Source organism: Ursus maritimus, unplaced genomic scaffold (assembly GCF_017311325.1).
Source record: "Ursus maritimus isolate PB19 unplaced genomic scaffold, ASM1731132v1 scaffold_6, whole genome shotgun sequence".
In the NCBI taxonomy this organism is placed as follows: domain Eukaryota; kingdom Metazoa; phylum Chordata; class Mammalia; order Carnivora; family Ursidae; genus Ursus; species Ursus maritimus.
This window is the reverse complement of record NW_024426774.1, coordinates 33,655,804-33,679,258: the sequence shown is the minus strand read 5'-3', so window position 1 is coordinate 33,679,258 and position 23,455 is coordinate 33,655,804. Positions and strand designations below refer to the sequence as shown.

The following is a 23,455-nucleotide window of genomic DNA, read 5'->3' as shown; positions in this document are numbered from 1 at the left end:
TGTAGAGTGGATAAACCACGGTTTGTCTTCTTTTTCTTCCTTCCTTCCCTCCTTTTTTTTTTTTTTTTTGAAGATTTTATTTATTTGACAGAGAGAGTGTGAGAGAGAGGGAGAAGAATCTGAAGCAGAGTCTGTGCTGAGCACAGAGCCCAATGTGGGGCCAATCCCAAGACCCCAAGATCATGACCTCAGCCGAAACCAAGAATCAGATGCTTAACCGACTGAGCCACCCAGGCGCCCCTGACCACAGTTTTCTTAAGTGTATCTTAAGAAACAAACACTTCAGGACTCTCTACATATGTGAAAGATAGATCTTTAGACTATAAAAAGGACAAAAAAAGAGAGAGAAATCTGGACTTTAAACATTTCTATTCAAAGATATACTTTGTTAATACTGCTTTAAAAGATGTTAAGAAATAAAGATTAAAGAAGTCCAAAAACAAACAAAACAAAACAAAACAGAAAGAAACCTGGAACAGCTGTTTGAATAGGTAAGGTAAAGGAATACAAAGTCAAGATGAGAAGTCTGGGTTTAATGTGATAGATCAATGGATTCTGCAAAGAAAAATGACAAGTAGTGTTTTGGAAAGCTCATTCTGTTTGTGGCATGTGGAGAAAACCAAAGAAACAAAACTTTATGAAACAAACTGTAAAAGAGGAATTCAAGGGGGGAAAAAATTCTTCTTTGGCGCCACTTTTCCCTTTTACAGTTAGGAGAAAGTGGAATGTCCAAAAGAAGGCAGTAGGTATTAGGAAGATCCTCTTTCCTAGCATAGTACAACAAATCGTTCTGATTACCAGGAAAATCTCACAGGCATTTCCACAACCATGTGGAACACCAGAGCCTGGGACAACATGTAGAATACACCTTCACCCAGTCTAGTGCTTTTCTGCACTGGGATTCTGGTCAAAGAAGGAAACACTTCAACCCATAGAGGATAAATCACTTCAAAGTAAAGCTTATACCATACAAAGACAACATTCAAGAAAAAGTGTGCTGAACATGTAGACTTTAAAATGTTAAATTATGATATGATTTTTCTCTTTACTGTATGTTTCCTTGCATTCTTCTACTAAGCAATATGAGCTTAGGCACACTAAGTAATTAACTTCCTTACGTTAGTTTCCTTTTATAATTAGATTTATCTATTTTATTTTAGAGAGAGAGCGAGCACGAAAGTGTGAGTAGGGGGAGGGGCAGAGGAAGAGAATCTTCAAGCAGACTCCCCGCTGAGTGAGGAACCCAATGTGGGATTCGATCCCATGACCCATGAGATCATGACGTGAGTCAAAACCAAGAGCTAGATGCTTAACCAACTGAGCCACCAGGCACCTCTCTTATGTTAGTTTCCTAAGCAGCACTACTTTCAGTCATCAACAGTACCCTTTTGACTAATTTATTTATTTTTAAAGATTTTATTTATTTATTTGACAGAGAGAGAGACAGCCAGCAAGAGAGGGAACACAAGCAGGGGGAGTGGGAGAGGAAGAAGCAGGCTCATAGCGGAGGAGCCCGATGTGGGGCTCGATCCCAGAACGCTGGGATCGCGCCCTGAGCCGAAGGCAGACGCTTAACGACTGAGCCACCCAGGCGCCCCACTTTTGACTAATTTAAATTTTGTTTACAAACAGCAATAAAATTGCAAAAATCTAACATCTTAAAAACATTAGCATAATAAAAATTTGTACAGGAAGAAAACTGCCTTTATTAGAATCTTATTTTAGATTCCAAAAAAGTTCCTTTAACATTAACAGCTAAACTGAAGGGAGTCTGCCGATTTAAGTGGAGTGCTATGCTAGCAGCACTACCGATTTTTCCATAAATAAACGTAAGTCTTAAAAATTGTTTTCTCAGGTTGCCTGGTTGGCTGGGTCAGTAAAGCATGCCGGGTTGTGAGTTCAAACCCCACACTGGGCATAGAGCTTAGTTAACACTTTGTTGTTGTTATCTCTGAAGATGACAAAAAAGGCTTCAACAGACCTAAATTTGCAAATTACAAATCCCTAAAAAGTAAAACAACCCAGAAAACAAAAAAACAAATCACAAATCCTTTTTCACTTGAAACTGCTTTGACCAACACAGAAATATGAATAAATACAAAATCCAGAAAACATAATTAGGACATTTTAATCTATTTTACTTGGTATAATGGTACATCGCCTCACAATCACACATGTGAAGTGACCCATGCACAAGTTTATTCTTTGCAGGATTCATTTTAACAGCAAAAGACTAAAATGAACCAAGTATTTATCAATTAGGATTAAATAAGTTAGACATATGAAACAGCAGAAGAATGATGTAGATCTTTACTATCAGATATGGACTTATGTCCAAAATAATTTCATTTAAAAAGCACAATGTAGAGAGTAAAATGGAGTCACTCATGCCAAGCAGTGACTCATGTCAATCAATGATGTAAGCAGCCAAGGCCATTACAGCTAAAACCAGATATCACCGAAACCAGCATGGGCTGAAGGCATCCAAAACTGATAACCAGCAGAGCCAAGAGAGCCTGGAAGAACTGAGAGCTGATAATCAGTACAACTAGAAGAGTTGTACTCTGCAAAGGCCCAAAACTGACTACACTCCTTTAAAAAGGAAGGACTTTTGCAGCAAACTATCAGGCTCTCCAGATGCTGACCCTTCCGTGTCTGAGCGCATTAAAAAGGCAAGGACCCCTGAAAGCTCTGCCTAATTGATATCTGACCACAACAGAGACCCTCCCCTGGCTGAACATAATAAGCAGTAAGCACCAAGAGCTGATCTGGATGGACCAAGAGCTCATCTCAACTGCGCACTCACAGACTGGCTCTGCGTCTGGTTCGTTAACTTCTCACCCCTCATTGCGTCTTCTTTGCTGTGTGACTTTGTATTGTGCCTTGCTTTGTGTACCCTGTATGAAGGCAAGTTGAATGCATAGTGAAATGCCACTGAGTCTGGAATCCCGAACCTACTTTACAGTTATGTTAACCTTGCTCTGACTGAATAAAGCTTACCGTGGAAAGACACAACTCATATAGATGCCTTTACAGCCTGTTCACGACATACAGTTTAATAGTGTTGTAATTTACTCCACAACATACTACAGACACAAACATACACACCTCATTGCTTCTATGTGCATGAATTGTTTCTGGAAGTATACATAAGATTCTAGAAACAGTGATGGGCTAGGGGACTGTATAGGAGTGAGAAATATTATTGTGTACCCCATATTTTGATTCTGAACCCAATACTGTGATTCTGAACCATGTCAATATATTACATATCCTCCCCAAATGTTTACATTTAAAAAATTTTTTTTTCATCTTTATCCATTCATCTATCTTGGGGTGCTTTCATAGTTTGGCTATTATGAATAATGCTGCAATAAACAGAGGAGTACATGTATCCCTTTGAATTAGTGTTTTTGTATTTTTGGGGTGAATACCCAGTAGTGAGATTACTGGATCATACGGTAATTCTATTTTTTAATTGTTTGAGGAACCTCCACACTGTTTCCCAAAGTGGCTACACCAGTCTGCATTCCCACCGATAGTGCAAGCGGGTTCCTTTTTTTTTTTTTTTTTAAAGAGAGAAGTGGTTTGTTGTTGTTGTTGTTTGTTTTTTAAGATTTTATTTATCAGAGAGAGAGAGAGCACACAAGCAGGAGGACAGGAAGAGGCAGAGGGAGAAGCAGGCTCCCCACCAAGCAAGGAGCCATGTGGGACTCGACCCCAGGACCCTAGGATCACGATCTGAGCTGAAGGCAGATGCTTAACTCACTGAGCCACCCAGGCGTCCCAAGAGGGTTCCTTTTTTATCCACATCCTCACCAACACTTGTTTCTTGAGTTTTTAATTTTAGCCATTCTGACAGGTGTAGTTTCAATTTGCATTTCCCTGATAATAAGTGATGTTGAACATCTTTTCATGTGTCTGTTGGTCACCTACATGTCTTCTACTCATTTTTAATCAGATTATCTATTTTTTGGGTGTTGAGCTAAGTTCTTCATATATTTTGGCTATTAATCCTTTATTGGATATGTCATTTGTAAATATCTTCTCCCATTCAGTAGATTGCCTTTTAGTTTTGTTGATTTTTTCCTTCACTGTGCAAAAACTTTTATTTTGATGTAGTCCTAAGTAGTTTATTTTTGCTTTTATTACCTTTGCCTCAGGAGACTTATCAAGGAAAATAGTGCTATGACTGATGTCAGAGAAATTACTGCCTGTGCTCTCTTCAAGGATTTTTATGGTTTCTGGTCTCACATTTAAGTCTTTAATCCATTTGGAGTTTTTTTTTTTGTATACGGTAAAAGAACATGGTCCAGTTTTGTTTTTTTGCATGTAGCTAGCTGTCCAGTTTTCCCAATACCATGTGTTGAAGAGACTTTTTCCCATTGCATATTCATTCGTCTTTTGTCGAAGATTAACTGACCGTATAATTATGGGTTTATTTCTGGGTTTTCTAGTCTGTTCCACTGATCTGTGTCTACTTTTATGCCAGTACCATACTGTTTTAAGTTCTACAGCTTTGTAACATAACTTGAAGTCTGGAATTGTGATACTTCCAGTTTTGTTTTTCTTTTTCAAGATTGCTTTGGCTGTTTGAGGTCTTTTGGTTGTTCCATAAAAATTTTAGGAATGATTGTTCTAGTTCTGTGAAAAATACAGTTGGTATTTTGATAGGGACTGCATTTAATCTGTAAATTATTTTGGGCAATATAGACATTTTAACAATATTTGTTCTTCCAACCAAATTTTTAAAAGGAGGGGAGCAGATCAGTTTCCTGTGATCTTGACAACAACAAATTTGCTCTATTATCCACAGCTTTTGGATACCAGTTTATTCAAACCATATATGGATATACAATCCTCAACCATGCCAATTCATAAACTCACTATGGCAATCTATTCCCATCAACGCCCGTCTACTAACTATAGCTTTGCAGTCTCTGGAACATTTTTTATTTAAAAAAAAACAACTCTGCTTATAGATACACATTTTCTGTTCATTCATTAGTTTCTGATATGTATTGACCACCTAAAGAAAAATTTTATCTTCAAATATCATTTGCTCTAGGTAAAACATGAATTAAGAAATTTTTCAAATTCCAACTTTTGGAAATGGATGGAAATGTTTTTTCAGTGGTGAATAAACTTGTCAGAGTCACCATGCATTTCCCAAACAGTTTGATAACGCTACTTGACAAAGAGACACCAAGAGATAAGTCCGAATACTGTAAACTGCATTTTTTTAGTGACCTAATTGAAGTTTTAACAGCATTCTAATGCAGGTGGGAGGGTAATATTTTTAGAGTCTCAAAAGAATAATAATGAATTAAATGACAGGCAAAGCTCAAATATTTTTCTCCTCTTTTCTGAGATGCCTTTAAAACGAAAGTAAAAGAGTTAGAAATAAAAGAACCTAACATCACTCCAAAAGAGGCCAACACCCACAATGGTTTCAAAGATTTCATGAAAATTCTGGAAGACAATGACAGATAAAAGAGACTGAGCAGTGTAAACCAAAATTCAGGATGAGCACTTCATTTAACAGGGAAACACAAATTAGGAACAAGGCAATAATGCCCAGCCTACACATTACTATTAAACACGGCATTGGTGGTTTTACTTAATACAACCAGACAAGAAAAAATAATTATAAGACAAAGCTTAAGACAAAATATGCTTAGAAGAGCTGATGCTAGGAAAGATGGAACTGATTTACCTGGCAGAGCCCTAAAAATAGTTCCAGTCTTCTTTAAGTAAAGGTCCTAGTAAAACCCACCCCACGTCCTAACAGGAAGCCTATCAGCAAAGTCAGACCCCATGAACAGAACTCCTGATTGGCCTTGCCATTATTCCCTGAGTTTTAAAAAACAGACTGGTATGAATCACCTAATACTTGAGGAAAGCCTACAGCACAAAAGTTGAATACAAAAAACCAAACACTGAATCTGGAGGAACGAGGTGATTTAAGCAACAAAAGAGACCTTTGAAGACATAAATTTGAATTTTTAAGAAGATTTGCGCAATACTGCATTCATAAAACAAATATAGGCTGCACTGAGCAGCTGCCATATAATGTATTGGTTTCGAAAAGTAGCATAGGGACACCTGGGTGGCTCAGTCGGTTGGGCGTCTGCCTTCGGCTCAGGTCATGATCCTGGAGTCCCAGGATGGAGCCCCACGTCTGGCTCCTTGCCCAGCAGGGAGTCTGCTTCTCCCTCTGCCCCTCACCCAATTGGTGCTCTCTCTCTCAAATAAATAAAATCTTAAAAAAAAAAAAAAGTACAGCACAGTGGTTCAACATTCTATATGCTGTGCCATGCTCACAATAAGTGTAGATGACACATTTTTTAAATTAAACAATATTATCAACACTTTTTTTAAAAGATTTTATTTATTTATTTATTTGTTTGTTTGTTTGTTTGTTTATTTGAGAGAGCGTGAGCAAGAGACAGACAGCATGAGCAGGGGGAGGAGCAGAGGTTGAGGGAGAAACAGACTCCCACCGTGAAGGGAGCACACTAAGGGGCTCAATCCCAGGACCCTGGGATCATGACCTAAGCCAGAGGCGGACGCTTAACCAATTGAGCCACCCGGTTGCCCCTACCATCAACACTCTTGAACACTATACACAACTGTACAATATGCAATGTTTTCAGGAGTAAATGGAATATTTACAACTGTTGGCCACATGTTGAGCCAGAAAACATGGCTCAACAAATCTTTAAAGACTGAAATTATGTAGAGTGGACTCACTAATCATAGTAAAATTAAGCCAGAAATCAATAACAGAAACAAACTGGAAAATCCCCCACGTGTCTGGATATTAACGAATAAACTTAAACAATTCATGAATCAAAAACTTTAAAAAAATGATGCACTGAAGAAAAACATTCAGAACACAAGAAAAAGAAAAAGAGCTTCTGAAATTCTAAAATATAGTCAGCAAAATTAAAATATCCAATGTGCTATGAGATAAAAGTCAAAGATGTAGCTCAGAACCAAAACTAGAAAATATGAGAAAAGACAGGAAACAAAGACAATCCAGGAGAGCTAACATACAAGTAATATAACTACTGGAAAGAGAAAAAAAAAATTGAAAGAAATATTAGAAAAAGAACTCCCAGCTATAGGGGCTCCTGGGTGGCTTAGTCGTTAAGCATCTGCCTTCGGCTCAGGTCATGATCCCAGCGTTCTGGGATGAGCCCTGCATCGGTCTCCCTNNNAGCAGGAAGCCTGCTTCTCCCTTTCCCATTCCCCCTGCTTGTCTTCCCTCTCTCACTGCCTCTCTCTGTCAAATAAATAAATAAAATCCTAAAAAAGAACTCCCAGCTATAAAAGAAGACAGGGATCTTCCAATTAAAATGGCCTACCAAATATCCCCACCACTGAGGCATCACTGAAATTTCAGGATATAATAAGAGAACTGTATCTCTTACTTATTGGTAAGAGAATTCTAAGAAGATTTAAGAGGGGGGAAAGAAATTGGTAATATGCAAAGTATGGAAAATCTATGTGATATAAAACTACTATTCAACGACAATAGACACTTGAGTCCAATAGGGTAATTCCTTCACAGTTTTGATGGAAAATTATTTTCAACCCAAAATTCAATACCAAACTAATTATGTATCATGTGTCTAGTAATAAGTTATCTAGAAATTTCATTCCAGAATAATATAGGAAGCATTACAAAATATGTAGAAGAGAGGTTGAGTCTGATAGAGCTGAGAATTTCTGCTATAAGGTATTATACATTAAAACATAAAACTAGGGGCGCCTGGATGGCACAGCGGTTAAGCGTCTGCCTTCGGCTCAGGGCGTGATCCCGGAGTTCTGGGATCGAGCCCCATGTCAGGCTCTTCTGCTATGAGCCTGCTTCTTCCTCTCCCACTCCCCCTGCTTGTGTTCCCTCTCTCACTGGCTGTCTCTCTCTCTGTCGAATAAATAAATAAAATCTTAAAAAAAAAAAAAACACAACAAAAAAAAAACCACATAAAACTAAAATTAAGAAATCAGGACCGCCTGGGTGGCTCAGTTGGTTAGGCCTCTGACTCTGGGTTTTGGCTCAGGTCATGATCTCAGGGTGGTGGGATCAAGCCCCGCCTCCAGCTCCACACTCAGGGCAGAGTCTGCTTGAGTTTCTCTTTCCCTCTCCCTCTGCCCCACCCCCCCAAAATAAAAATAAAACAGAAAGGAGGGATTGAGATTTATTAAAATAATAAACTGTACTATTTTGTCAAGAACATTCTTAAGTGGAACTTGTCATTTTAGTTTTTCGTTTTACTGTGAATGCACAGAGGTGAAGAATACAGTGACAACTCTAGCACAATTTAGTGCCACTGACTTGGTTCATGTTGAGTTTACCCACAACTGCTTTTGCAAAATCAACATAGGGAAAAGGTGAGTAGCATCTTACTGTTGTTATGAAACAGTTTTGATCTCACAAAGCCCGTGAAAAGGTCTAAGTGACACTCAGAGGAGTCCACAAACTATGCTCTGAAAACACTTTGTTTTCAACGTTCTTAGTCCTTTCCATTCTCATAAGTTTTGGAATCAGCTTCTCAATTTACACATACTTATACACACTTACACACACACAAATCTGCTGAGCTTTTCCTTGGGACAGCATTGAATCTTTGGATCAGTTTGCGGAAAACTAACATACTTCCATGCATTTACTTATCCTGTATTTATTTAAGTCTAATTCTTTCAGCAATCCTTTGTAGTTTCTATGTAGTTTTCACACATCTTTCCCCTTTTCTCATACATCTTTCTTTAGATTTATTCTAGGTGTTTGATGCTTTTAAATGACATCGTAAATGATGTCTTTTTTTTTAGGGGGGAGGGGAAGAGTGTGGGAGAGAATCTTTTTTTTTTTTTTTAAGATTTTATTTATTTATTTTTGAGAGAGAGCGAGTGAGCAAGCACAAGCAGGTGAGAGGGCAGAGAGAGAAGCAGACTCCCCACTGAGCAGGGAGCCTGGGATCATGACCCCAGCTGAAGGCAGATGCTTAACAGACTGAACCACCCAGGCACCCGAGACAGAGATCTTAAGCAGGCTCCAGGCCCAGTGCAGAACCTTGCAGGGCTCGATCTCATGACCTTGAGATCATGACCTCAGACGAAATCAAGAGTTGGAGGCTTAACCAACTGGGTCACCCAGACACCCCAAAGGTATCTTTTCACCTTAAGTTTTCTGACTGACCCCTCTTCACACCACATACATAAAACAGACTTAAAAGGTGGGAGGCCTGGCTGGCTCAGTTGGTGGAGCATGACGCTCCTGATCTCCAGTCGTGAGTTTGAGCCCCATGTTGGGTACAGAACTTACTTTTTCAAAAAAGGGGGGTTAAAAAATACAAAAGGTGAATCAGTAAAACTTCAAGAAAACCTAGGAGAGTAGTACCTTCATGATCACAGGGAATCTTTGCCTACTCCAGGGCGGTGACACTTGGATTGGTTTTTTTTTTTTTTTTTTTAAATTTTATTTATTTATTCGACAGAGATAGAGACAGCCAGCGAGAGAGGGAACACAAGCAGGGGGAGTGGGAGAGGAAGAAGCAGGCTCATAGTGGAAGAGCCTGATGTGGGGCTCGATCCCATAACGCCGGGATCACGCCCTGAGCCGAAGGCAGACGCTTAACCGCTGTGCCACCCAGGCGCCCCAACACTTGGATTGGTTTTGAATGAGCACTCTGAGTGACAAAGTATTCTTACTCTAGTTTTATTCTGCTCCCTCACATATATCAAACTTATCAGGCATGTCTGTCAGCTTCTCAAGAATGGAATTTTTCCAGCCTTTAACTGTCCTCCCCTCCTCCTGCTGTTGCATTGTTCCTTTTCCAACCACATAGCTCAAACATTTAAAAACAAACCAGCCAACCTAGAAAGAGCAAAGATGACACCAGTGGTGAAGAGTAAGCACTACTTAATGAGAGAGGAAGTCACACACAAGTCACGCAGTGCCTCTGCCATTCTGAGGCCATTCTGGCAACGCAGAGCCCAAATCCAACAATACGCACAAGGTTAGAAAAGAGAAACGCACGAATCATACACCCAAACGTCAGTGGTGCTGCATGCAGGAATGGCAAGGTTGTGTGCCCGTGTGTGTGCCTTTTTCTGTATTTTCAACATTGCTTTTTTTTTTTTTTTTAAGATTTATTTATTTATTTGACAGAGACAGCGAGAGAGGGAACACAAGCAAGGGGAGTGGGAGAGGGAGAAGCGGGCTTCCTGAGGAGCAGGGAGCCTGATATGGGGCTCGATCCCAGGACCCTGGGATCATGACCTGAGCCGAAGGCAGGCACTTAATGGCTGAGCCACCCAGGTGCCCCTGTATTTTCAACATTTCAACAATAAATTATAATTCTTTCATTATCAGAAAATAAACAAGTTTATTTAAAAATTTTAATATGCAGGGGCGCCATGATCCCAGGGTCCCACATTGGGCTCCCTGCTCAGAGGGCTTCTCCCTTTCCCTCTGCCCCTCCCCCCTGCTTGTGTTCTCTCTCACACTCTCTCTCTCTCAAATAAATAAAATCTTTAAAATTTTAATATGCAATAATATTGAAGGAACAACAAAATGGACATAGTCATAATATACTGCGGTGGGAATATAAACTGACAATAATTCTTCTTTAAAAGATTTATTTATTTGAAAGAGAGACAGCAAGTGTGCACCTGCAGGGGGGGAGGAGCAGAGGGAGAAGGAGAGAGAGTCTGAAGCAGACTTCATGCTGAGCATGGAGCCAGAATGGGGCTCAATCTCATGCCCTGAGTTCACAACCTGAGCAGAAACTAAGAGTCAGACACTTAACTGCACCACTCAAGCACCTCTGAACTGACAATGATTTCTTGAAAGAAACAGCGTTTTGCAAGAAAAATATCTAAAAAATGTACCCTTAAATTAGAAACAGGTCTGCTATCACATGGTAACGACAGTTAATGATACTAGTTTACTACTACTGGGGAAAGGAGGATAAAGAGGAGTTCTCAATGGATTTCCACCTATTCTATCTGTCAGAACCAGCTATGTTGTCAGCAGGAAAGGGATAAAAATGAAACCAAAATGGTATTTTCTCTCTCTAATGTCCAAATTTGCAAATTTTAAAATAAAATTCTTTCCATTCTATGTCTAATGTGTTTTCATTTCAGGAAAAAAACCCTGAAATACAGAAAACTGTAAAGATGAAAGTTGCTTGTGGGGCACCTGGGTGGCTCAGTCGGTTAAGCGTCTGCCTTCAGCTCAGGTTGTGGTCCCAGGGTCCTGGGATTGAGTCCTGTATTGGGCCCTCTGCTCAGCAGCGAGTCTGCTTTTCTCTCTCTCTCTCTCCTTCTCTCTCTCCCTCCCTCCTCTGTTCTCTCTCTCTCAAATGAATACATCTTAAAAAAAAAAAAAGTTGCTTGCATTTTCTGATATTAAAATAAATCTGAAACCTATCAAATACCAAATTCCTATTTATATTCATGATGCAGACACATGCTTACTAATGAAAATGATCATTTATTCTCAAAGTAAAAATTATTGACTAAATAAAATGAAACAATTCTTCAATAAACAAATCAGTATATTTCTCTCTACAAATCTGCATCAAGAACTTCAGTTAAATAAAATCCAAAAAAATGGAACTGTTAGATCAAAGGATATGCACATATGACAATCTGATGTTTCTAATTATACTAACACGCGAATGTAGAAGAGTTATTTATCTACTTCCCTACCCTTACTAACATTGGGGATTAAGAAAAGAACTATGGGGGCGCCTGGGTGGTGCAGTTGTTAAGCGTCTGCCTTCAGCTCAGGGCGTGATCCCGGCGTTATGGGATTGAGCCCCACATCAGGCTCCTCCGCTATGAGCCTGCTTCTTCCTCTCCCACTCCCCCTGCTTGTGTTCCCTCTCTCGCTGGCTGTCTCTCTCTCTGTGTCAAATAAATAAATAAAATCTTTAAAAAAAAAAAAAAAGAAAGAAAAAAGAAAAGAACTATGGTCTTCCATCCCTCAAGTAACTCCTGCTCGCTAAAAACTTCCATTTCTCCCTCTCTCATGGCTGCTGTATACTGTTCGTAAACTCACTCTACTCAGTGACACAGAGTATGTACACAAAAACAATTTCCTATCCTCTGCCTAGCCCTCCAGGTAAAAGTCTGACATTGACTCTGATAACTCACTCTCCCTCAGAGTCCTGGGTAACCTGTGATTCCAGACATCCAATCTTCAATTCTCATGAAAGCAGAGAGGCACACAATCTAAAATTTCATTATGATCAGTAATAATTCAGAAGAGATTATTCTATTATCTGTTGACTTTTATTTCCTTCAAGAACAGAAAGTGAAATGAAAACTATGCAAGCTTCAAATTCTGACTGGCTACTCTGTGCTGTGTTCCATAGTACGCAGGAAAAAGAAAAATACAGACACCAACCTTCAAGATTCTTACAGTCTAAAATGATGTCTGACTAGAAGAATCTAGACAAATTATACATAAGTCCCAAGATTTGTTTTGGCTGCTCAAGATACTTTTTCAATTGAATTAAGAAAGCTCCTCACTTTGGAGGTGAGGAGACCATGCAGAAGCGACACAGCATGGCTGAAACCAAGAAAAGCTCCCTACTAATTGTGGTTGCAGCCCGTCTTCTACAGAGCAAGAACAGTGATTATGATGACAGTGATGTTTATATTCTGGAATCCTAGCCTAAAATTTGTTTAAGGGGATAAGAATGTAAGAACTTCTCTGTAGCACCTGCCATTAAGGGACCACTTGAACACTATGTACACTTACGTCTTTAAGACTTATCCTACTGCTGACATCACATTTAGGTTCTGGAATAGCTTCTCTGGACTTCTTAAAACGCATAGACAAGGTTAAGCAATGCGGGAGACAGGATCCTTACCAGTGATGCTCTGAATGAGGGCCAGGTCTAACAACATGGATATAATGGTTTCTCTACCACCCCTCTCTCTTCATAACAAGGCAGACTTGGAGCACGAACCATTAGGTCCAAAAGCCCTTACTGCAGGAAATATTTGAGGCCAATAATCAACAGGTACCTAAGAAAATGCTTTTAAGACACAATGAAGCATAACTTCAAAGGCTGTGATCCAGATCCCAAGGTTGGCAAACAGGAAAGGACTGGCTCTTTTTAAATGACTACCTGCACCAGAGGCTGGGAAGAGGCATTAATCATTACATGCAGAATGCTGTAATTAGCAGCTTTTAAAAAGCCAAGCTTTTTGTGTTCAAGATGTGGAAAAACTGACATTGGACCATATACAAGACACATCCATAAACTTAGGCACCCAATCAAGCAGGTAGTTCCCAGTTGCTACTATACATCTAGCACGGTAGTATCATCTTTTAGTATAATAGTATAGTTTACATGTTTAACTTAGTTTTTAACTTAGTCTGTCCATTTGACTTGAACATCTAAATAGAAAAATGACATGAAAAAATAAAATATCAAAGAGCCTACCCATCCAACAAGTAACTCAGGAGCTTTCCTTTTATCTCTGATGCTTTTTAACACCTCCAGTCATGTACATGTAACAATTCTGTCTATCTGCAGCCAGGTGGTCTGGGTTCAATCTCCCAATCTGCCATGTAAAAGTCCTGAAACTGACAAGTTACTTAACCTTGTTGTGCTTCAGTCTTATCTGTAAAATGGGGATAATAACAGGACCTACTTTATAAAGTTATTGTGAGGATCAAATAAAATACATATAAGGCAACCGGAATAACATTTGTCACAAAGGTTCAATGAATGTTAGAATTTTTAAAAGCCAAGTTTGATCAATATGGTCTATGAGACTGAATACAGTATTATATATCCATAACAGTTCTAGTGTCTGACAGAACAATTTTATAGTGCTTTAGAGTGTATGCAGCGTATAATCTATTACTAATGACTTCAGGCACTGCGCATGAAGGAAACTTCCTCTCTCCTTGCCCCCCCCCCAAAAGTATTCCAAAGATATTTTCATTGCTCAAGTCCTTCGTAGCTCACGAACACAAAATAAATCACTACCAATCCAGAACTGTCCTGGTCCCGGCTGACTCTCTCTTTCTGCCAGTGGAATGAGAAGGAACAAAGAGTTGCCTCCATACCACTCTGAAAAGCTTATAATATCCAGTGAGTATTGTAGCTCACAAACTACAAAGGACCTCAGGAATGCCTCAGTCAGGTTTTCTCCTACGTTCCATACGGCACTGAGGAAATTCTGGGCACTTGATAATGTCCCCAGAGAATAAAAAGCCAGTATTCACCAAATTACCCCTCTTTGCTGCCAAAGAACAATGGGGCTTCAGTAATTTTCTCCTGTTACAGCAGAAATAGATAGGGCATGACTTCAACATTAGCAGAATGTGACCATCACTCCGATGTGCTCTTGTTTACATCAGCATGAGGGCTGGCTAGCACGGCTCTGTGCTTTGGCCAGAGACGGCCCCAGCCCCACTCAGCTGTTTGAAAATGAGAGCCGCAGATGAGAAAATGTGGCTCTGTACTACTCCCTCTCGACTTGGAGAACAAAACAATGAAAAATAAAAGCCTCAAATGTTTATAACACTTCATCATAATTCAAAAGAATTGCCAGTAAATTCACCTGGTAAACTCTTTAAATTTATAAGATAGGGACCTCATCTTAATTTATCAAGCACTTAGTAAACGCCTTAATCTAGAATATACTCAGAAAACACGTTCAACAGAGACTGAATGAATGATCATGTAGTCTATGTAATTTCTATGTTCAACACAGGGGTGTCTTGATAATTATATTTCAATATACTGTCTTCGTTCTTATGGATGATGAAAAACACATTACTAGTTTTTCCATTCCAAGCAATCTGTTAAAGGAAACATTACTTATAAACAGATTCTAAGCTATCAGGATGGTAAATTAAAAAATGTACTTGCATGTTTTGGATACATTTTTAAAACCATTTGTCAGAGTCTCGTTCTGGCAAGATTCTTATGACTAGCCACATTACTTCTTGAGCTTAAAATGAATCTTTATATTCCAGCTTCTTCCAATTAAGTAATAAATGCGTATAGCTCTTCAGCATTTATTAGTTATATACGTCTTTAAGAAAATTATGAAATATGTTTTCATGTTGCATCTATTTGAACAAAAATTAGCTTACTTTCCTACTTCTTGAAATACCCCCATTGGTAGATAAAATGACTGTTTCTACACCACCTGGCGTGATTATTTTTTCCAGCAAAGGACCCAAGTCACACAGAATATACTAACTCTAGCCAATCTAAACATAGCGTCCCATAAGAAACCTAATAAAGCCAAATGGCTAACAGACACATTAGAAAATGTTCGACATCACTCAACATCAGAGAAATACAAATTGAAACCACAATGAGATACTATCTCACACCAGTCAGAACGGCTAAAATTAACAACTCAGGAAACGACAGATGTTGGCGAGGATGCAGAGAAAGGGGAACCCTCTTACACTGTTGGTGAGAATGCAAAATGGTACAGCCACTCTGGAGAACAGTACGGAGGTTCCTCAAAAAGTTAAAAATAGAGCTACCCTGTGACCCAGCAATTGCACTCCTAGGTATTTATCCAAAGGATACAAACATAGTGATTCGAAAGGGCACATGCACCCCAATGCTTACAGCAGCAATGTCCACAGTAGCCAAACTATAGAAAGAGTCCAGATGTCCACTGACAGATGAATGGATAAAAAGGATGTGGTATATACATATACAATGGAATATTACTCAGCCAGCAAAAAGACTGAAATCTTGCCATTTGCAACAACATGGATGGAACTAGAGGGTATCAGCTAAGTGAAATAACAGTCAGAGAAAGACAAATACCATATGATTTCACTCATGTATATAATTTAAGAAACAAAACAGATGAACATAGAGGAAGGGAAGGGAAAAAAATAAGATAAAAACAGAGAGGGAAGCAAACCATAAGAGACTCTCAACTACAGGGAACAAACTGAGGGTTGCTGGAGGGGAGGTCTGTGGGAGGACAGGGTAACTGGGTGATGGGCATTAAGAAGGACACATGATACTATGAGCACTGGTGTCACGTGCAACTGATGAATCACTAAATTCTACCCCTGAAACTCATAATATACTATATGTTAACTAAATTTATTTTAATTAAAAAAAATAAAAATTTAAAAATGTCTTTAAATTAAAAACTTAATAAAGCAATGCTGTCATATTAACTACTGAGATCAAACTATTTCTAAAACAATCTGGAGCACGAGGAATTCCATATCTTAGTCATACACTTTCTGCTTTAGAAACCCTGCATCCATTTCTGAAAAGAGAAATATGCACAAAAGTCCTGGGAGCTGGGTGGGTGGGTGGGTGGGTGGGTGTGTCTATGTGTGTGTGTGTGCGCGTGTGATACAAGGACCAAATCACAGCTTAAGTAAGTCTCCAAACCTGTCTTAGCCCAAAAAAGACAGCTTCAATACCCACACTGGGGCCTAAAGAAGAAGGACCAATTTTTGAAATAAAATTAATACACTGTATTTCCCTAGATAAACAGTTTTTAAGGCAATCATGACTAGTAGAGAGGTGAATTAAAGAAGTGAAGATTGTGAACAAAAGCTGAAAGACTTGCTGTTACATGAGGCGGACACCACCTCTGCCTTCCTTTGCACACAGCGCCCCGCACCGAGGCTGCCGCGTGCACAGAGCCACGCTCACACGTGGCTGCTCCGTGAAACACGCCCCGCCGTCTCTCTCCAAGGTTGAGTAAACGCCAACTACTTTCTGAAGTTTACCTGACCTTGACGGTCAGTAACTGCCTATCTTTTGAGTTCAAACATTTTGTTAGACCTCCAAGATATGTATGCTTAAATGTTACCACCAGCGTATCATAAGAGACCACCACCATTCCTCCACCACCCCCAAAACTACAAACCAGGGACAGAACTTGTTCGCTTTTGCTTCCCATCAGTGTACAGAGCAGATACAAGTTAAGTAACACAAAATATAAAGTTTTCATCTCAGAGTTCCTCAAAAGAAAATAAAGGCCATATATTCTACAAGGTCAAGAATCACTAGCCTGGGAAGCAGATCTCGTGTTTTAGTTCTAGGATTCTAATGCCTGCCTCTGTAACGTTCTAGGAATCTAGAGGTGACCAGCATTTCCTAAAATGGTGTTTGCAGGACACTGTTCTGCAGGATGCTAACGGGTATGCACATCGACTGGGAAAGTCGGGATTAAAGGAAAGCTAAAATGGTTACTTGAGGGCAGAGCACCTGCAGGGCTTTAATATGGTAATAATGCTATAAATTTTCAAGATGAAATTCCATTATGAAGCCTTTGATAAACTAAGTTGAGCAAGATCATGAGGTGAGTTTAGAAATGCTTCAAAGAAGGCTGTTTTGTGTTTTTTTTTCTAATTGCCGTGATATTACTGAATACTTCGCATCAGCTTCTAAGATGCTCTTACCTGATATGCGTTGCAGGCAGAGATTCATACTGGCGTGACAAAAAGAGCTCCCTGTGTTTCAGCTGATGCTTCTGTTTATCAGTCAAGTCTGCCTCGATTGTTGTTTCCGATTCTTCCTCAATTTCTTCTACACAAATAAAATTCAAAGAATGCATTATTACAGGGCACATTATCTACCTGGACATTAAGACAGATCAACCTTTCATTCAAAATTCTCTTCAAGCCAACTTTTATTATTTTATTTTAAATTTACATATTTAACTTGTCATTTGCATTACAATCATAAAATGACATGAATTGGGGCCACAAAGAGGAAGAACTCCAATTTTAAAATGGCAGATGGAACATATGCATTTATCTCCTCTTCCCCCATAAAACCACACCAAATACCAATTAAAATGCATACACATTTCAATGACAATAAAAGTGGAAACAACGATAGAAGAAAAACTTTCAGCCAAAAAAAAGTTTTAGAAGATGGAAAGCAGATGCAAAAAAAAAAAAAAAAAAAAGTACAAACTTAGCCAAGAGAAGGAAGTGACAATCTATATATGTACAGACAGATGCAAGGAGAAGGCAAGCACAAAGCCTGAAGTGACTTAGCCCTCAAAGATACCAAGTGCTGTGAGAAAGAGGAGTGGGCGAGAGAAAAAGCCAGCAGAAAAGGTTCAAAGTCTATCTACAACACTGTAACTGAATCCCAGAATATTTTATTTAAAAAAGAGAATAATCAGAAAAGAAATAAATAATAAAAAAGAGAATAACTGGAAAACAAGAAATCGGATAACACTTTTCAAATCTGATAACACAAACAAAAAGCTAATAGAAGGATTAGAAGGTACTGTTAAGGAAATCTGTCAGAAATTTCAACACGAAGACAAAGAAATAAATGAAAACCAAAAGCTAAAATAAAATAAAATAAAAAGAAAATAAAAATAATTCATGAAGCCCAACATCCCAAGAATAAAAGTTCCAGAAAGAAACAACAGAGGAAACACATTTCTTCATCTCTTTTGGTGGGGACAGGGGGTGAGGAAAGACCTATCAAAGAAAAGATTCAAGAACATTTCCCTTTACTGAGGGAGAGGTGCATCCAGACTGAATTTCTGGCATAGTTAATTTTTAAGTGCTAACATGGGATCACAAAAATTTACAGAAAGAAAACATAGGTCACTAGAATGAGAGTGGAATTCTATATGAACAGCAACATTGGCATTCTACCCTAAGATGGTGGAGCAGCGTTATCCACGAGGAAAAATGAGAGTCAACCTAGAATTGCACTTGTGAATTGTAAACTATTTATCAAGTCCGGAAACAGAGTAAGAAGAATCCTTCATTCACTCAACCAAGATTTATTAGGTGCCCAAACAGGCACTATTCGAGGTGTTGGAGACAAGCAGTGAGCAAAAGTTATTAGGAAGAAACAATTCAAAGTATTTGCCTTTGAGAAACAGGGCTGGAAGCAAGGGACAGGAGACAGCAAAGTTGCACAAAAGTTTAAAAAAAAAACAACAAACCCATTGTATTTAATAATCTTTTTAAAGAAAAAAAGACCAAGTGTCATTTACAAACATACTTCCAAATAATTCTAGATACAAAAATTTCTTAATGTATTAACACCTCCTAGGGCTCACAGATCCTCTGCAGCCCTACCTGGGCCAGACTGCGTGGGAACAGTAGGGCCACTGAGGACTCAGACTGTGAGACTACCAGAAGGGGCGGGGTGCTCTTCAGGTAGGAAGAGCTTAAGTTTAGGATTCAGAGGACCTAATTTTGGGACACTGATGGGTATCACACATACACACAGAGAGATATACACGTGTGTGTATTTCTGCTCCTCGCTGTTCTTATAAAAGTTCTCATTTATGGACCTAGAACCACAAATGAGATTTTATCACATACATAATTTTCTAATTTAGGAGTGTTTTTGAACTGCGCGAGGGCAATGAATGGGGTTAAGCACCAGATCTTTTCTACAATACTTTGAAATTTTTAAAACTCTTGACTGAAAACGATCCTGGAAAACTGATTCAGAAAGACTCACCTAGCTCAAATATATATATATATATATATATATATATATAGCGACTTAAAGTTCTTTGAATGCTCTTTTTAACGAACTACTCAAAGAGACATCCAACATTAACACAACCAGTTACAGGGTGAAAAGGACTAGAATCTCTGACATGCAACTGAGCCAAACACAGAAATCACCAAACAGCATCTAAAATTTCCCAAATTTACTAGTGTTAAATTTCATTTATGTATTTTCATAAATTTACACTGGCTTCTGAAGAAAAATAATTCCATGCCATTAACATCCTAAAAACATTAAATAACCACAATGGCAAAACTGGCATTTGGACAATGAAAAATTTAAAAGACTTAATATAATTATCATCATAAGAAATTGGGTACATGGTAATAATATAACTTTTAAAACCATTTTACCAAGCTTGATAGAAGATCAAATTTACTACCTTCCAAAAGTTATTAAAGTAGAAGTCCCACACTCTATACAGTGATAGGAAAGACGGATACCAAATTATTTACTGTACTTTCTTTACAGCTGGGAAAGTTTCACCACGGTTTATTAGCAAGAAGGCACTGGGGGCATGGAGGGGGGAAAGACTGCAGAAGGAAACTGTACAATAGGATTGTATAAAGTTTTAAGGAGCAATATAAATGTCATTATACTTAATACTGGTATCTTCTGGGGCACCTGGGTGGCTCAACTGGTTGCACATCTGCCTTCGGCTCAGATCATGATTCCAGAGTCCAGGGATTGAGCCCCACATCGTCCAATCCCCATGTTGTCCAGCTCCCTGCTCAGTGGGGAGTCTGCTTCTCCCCATGACACACCCCCTTCTCATGTTCTCTCTCTCTCTCTCTTTCTCTCATTCTCTCTCAAATAAATAAATAAAAATCTTTAATAAAGAAAGTACTGATATGGGCACCTGGGTGGCTCAGTCGGTTAAGCATCTGCCTTCAGCTCAGGTCATGATCTCAGGGTCCTGGGATCCAGTCCCACATCGGGTTCCCTGCTCAGCCGGGAGTCGGCTTCTCCCTCTCCCCCTCCCCCTGCTCTGCTCTCTTGTGCATGTGCACGCTCGCTCTCTCCCTCTTTAATAAATAAAATCTTAAAAAAAAAAGATATTTAAAAAGAAATACTGGTATCTTCTGTTTTAGTAGTACATACCACACAATGCATGACCCACCAAGGCTCCTACAAATTTCAAGGTTTTAGACTGCAAGATGAGAAAGGAGCCATGGCTAAAAATCTCAGCAAGGCTAATTACACATGCAGGCTGAGAAGGGATGGGGTAAGGCCAGCACAAACAGTGTCCAAGAAGTGGGGATCAGAGAACAAATCAAACTAGCCAAACTGCCTACAGCACCAGAGCATCCAGCCATGGGATATGGGAGATCAGTCCTTTCAGAAGTAGGTTACAACCAGGAACTCAAGCAAAGCTTTAGAGAATGGGCATGTGACATGTACAAGACCAGAACCAGTGACTGATGAATTCAGGTACCTGAACAATAAGGGACAGAATGCAGGGAAGGAGGAGCCATTACTGAGTCTAGGTACTTGACTAGAACCTGGGTGTTTTTCAGAATAGTTCAGAATTCTAATTCTTACATATTAATTGGGAGGGATGGAGGGGAAAGCAGACAGGAGGAGAGTCCTCCACAGGTTATTCCCTTAGGTCTGTATTTTAATGGGAGTATCAGCCGGTGATGATGTTAGCTGGTACAGACCATACAGAAAAGCAGGCAGTTAAACATTTGACTGTAGTTGCATTTAACAAGTACCCAAATGTTTGAAGGCATATTATTGGATTGAAAATAGCTCAGTATTGATACAACTCAAGTTTGTCTAGTAAGAAAAAAAATCGTTAAAAAAGGTATAAGGAAATTGAATAAAATAAGAAAGATTTTTATGACAATGGAGATTTCAGGAAACCATCTGAATGAAGAAAAAGTTTGGCAGTTTAGAGGCAAATAATAAAGAAAAATCATTTATATTTCCATCATTAGCAATGAATAATCCAAAACTGAAATTAAGAAAACAATTTCACTTACAATGGCACCAATAGGAAAAAAATACTTAGAAAAACATTTAACAAAGGACAAATCTTGTATACTAAAAACTATAAACACTGTTGAAAGAAATTAAAGACCTAAATAAAAGGAAAAACTATGTTCATGGACTGGATGACCTAATACGGTTAACACGGCAATTCTCCCTAAACTGATCTACAGATTCAATGCTACTTCTATCAAAATTACAACTGCCTTTTCACAAAAATTAATAAACCAACCCTAAAATTCATATGGACATGTAAGTGACCCAGAATAGCCAAAATTGTTTTGAAAAAGAACAAATTTAAGAGAACTCACACTTCCAGATTTTAAAGCTACAACAACCAAGACTATGCAGCATAAGGACAGACATACACATGAGAGTCCAGAAAAAAGCCCATACATTTATGGTTAATTGATTTTGGACAAGGGTATCAAGACAATTCATTGGAGGAATGAATTTTTTCCAAAAGGATGCTGAGAACAGCTGGATATCCATATGCAAAGAATAAACTTTCGTCCTCACACCATATACAAAAATTAATGCAGAATGAATCAAAGGCTAAATTTAAAAGCCAAAACTAGGGGTGCCCGGGTGGCTCAGTTAAGTGTCCGACTCTTGATTTCGGTTCAGGTCATGATCTCAGGATTGTGAGACCAAGTCCCCAATCACACTCTGCAGTGGGTGGGGAGCCTGCTTAAGATTCTCTCTCCCTCTCTCTCTCTCTGTGTCCCTCCCCCTATGCTGGTGCACACGCTCTCTCTCTCTTAAAAAAAAAAAGAGAGCGTGCGTTAAAACTATAAAACTCTTAGATAAAACACAGGTATAGCTTTTCATGACCTTAGACTAGGTAATGGTTTCTTCACTATGGTACCCCAAAGCCTAAGCAACCAAAACATAAAATAGAATTATACATATACATATATGTATGTATATAAATTTGAATATTAAAATTTTTGTACTTAAAAGGACACTATCAAGAAAGTAGAGATGGGGCACCTGGCTGGCTCAATCGGAGCAGCATGCGACTCTTGACGTTAGGGTTATGAGTGCAAGCTGCACGTTGGGCAGAGAGCTTACTTAAACAGAAAAAGAAAGAAAAAAGAAAAAAAAGAAAGTAGAGACAATCCACAGAATAGGAGAAAATATTTGAAAATCATGTATCTGGTAAGGGTCTAGTATCTAGGACATATACAGAACTCTTACAACTTGACAATAAAAAAACTCAATTAAATAATGGGCAGAGGATTTCAATAATACATTTCTCCAAGAAGATATACAAATGGCCCGTAAGTATATGAAAAGATGTTCCACATCATTAGTCACTAGGGAAAAGCAAATGAAAATTACAGTGAGATATTTCATACCAACTAGATGATTACCATCAAAAAGACATAACAAGCATTGGCAAAAATATGGAGAAGCTGGAATCTTTGTACATTGCTGGGGTAAAATGGTGCTGCGGCACTGTTATACAGTTCGGCAGCTCCTCGGGTAGCTAAACATAGGGACCATAGACTAGCATCATTCAGCCATAAAAAGGAACGAAGTGCTGATGATTCATCCTACAATATAGATAAACCTTGAGGCATTATACCAAATGAAACACTGCGCAAGTGAAAGACACAAAGGGCCATATATTGTATGATTCCATTTATATGGAAAGTCCAGAATAAGCAAACCCACGGAGACAGGAAGTGGTAAGTAGTTGCTAGAGGATGGGTGGATGGGGAAGCAGGGGAGTAACTGCTAATGGGTATGGGTTTCTTTGCAGCATGACAAAAAAAGCCCTGGAATTAAATAATGGTTGTGGCTAAACAAATTTGTGAATACACTAAAAACTACTAAATTATATACATTTTTTTGAAAAAATGAATTATATGGTATGTGAACTATATCAGAAAGAAAAAAAGCTAAACCTGAAAAAAAAA

The 23,455-nt window shown here is 38.8% G+C and overlaps 1 protein-coding gene across 8 annotated transcripts in view; it reads right to left on the bottom strand.

Annotated features, from left to right (window-relative positions):
• MTA3 (metastasis associated 1 family member 3) overlaps positions 1 to 23,455 on the bottom strand; it is a 160,043-nt gene that overhangs the window by 86,997 nt on the left and 49,591 nt on the right. For all 8 annotated transcript variants that reach the window (XR_005832830.1, XM_040623148.1, XM_040623149.1 and 5 more), the window contains one exon: positions 17,441 to 17,567. Coding sequence is in view for 7 of the 8 variants with exons in the window: in XM_040623148.1 (XP_040479082.1) it covers positions 17,441 to 17,567 (127 nt within the window). In the remaining variant the exon portion in view is untranslated. The remainder of the gene's footprint in view (positions 1 to 17,440; positions 17,568 to 23,455) is intronic.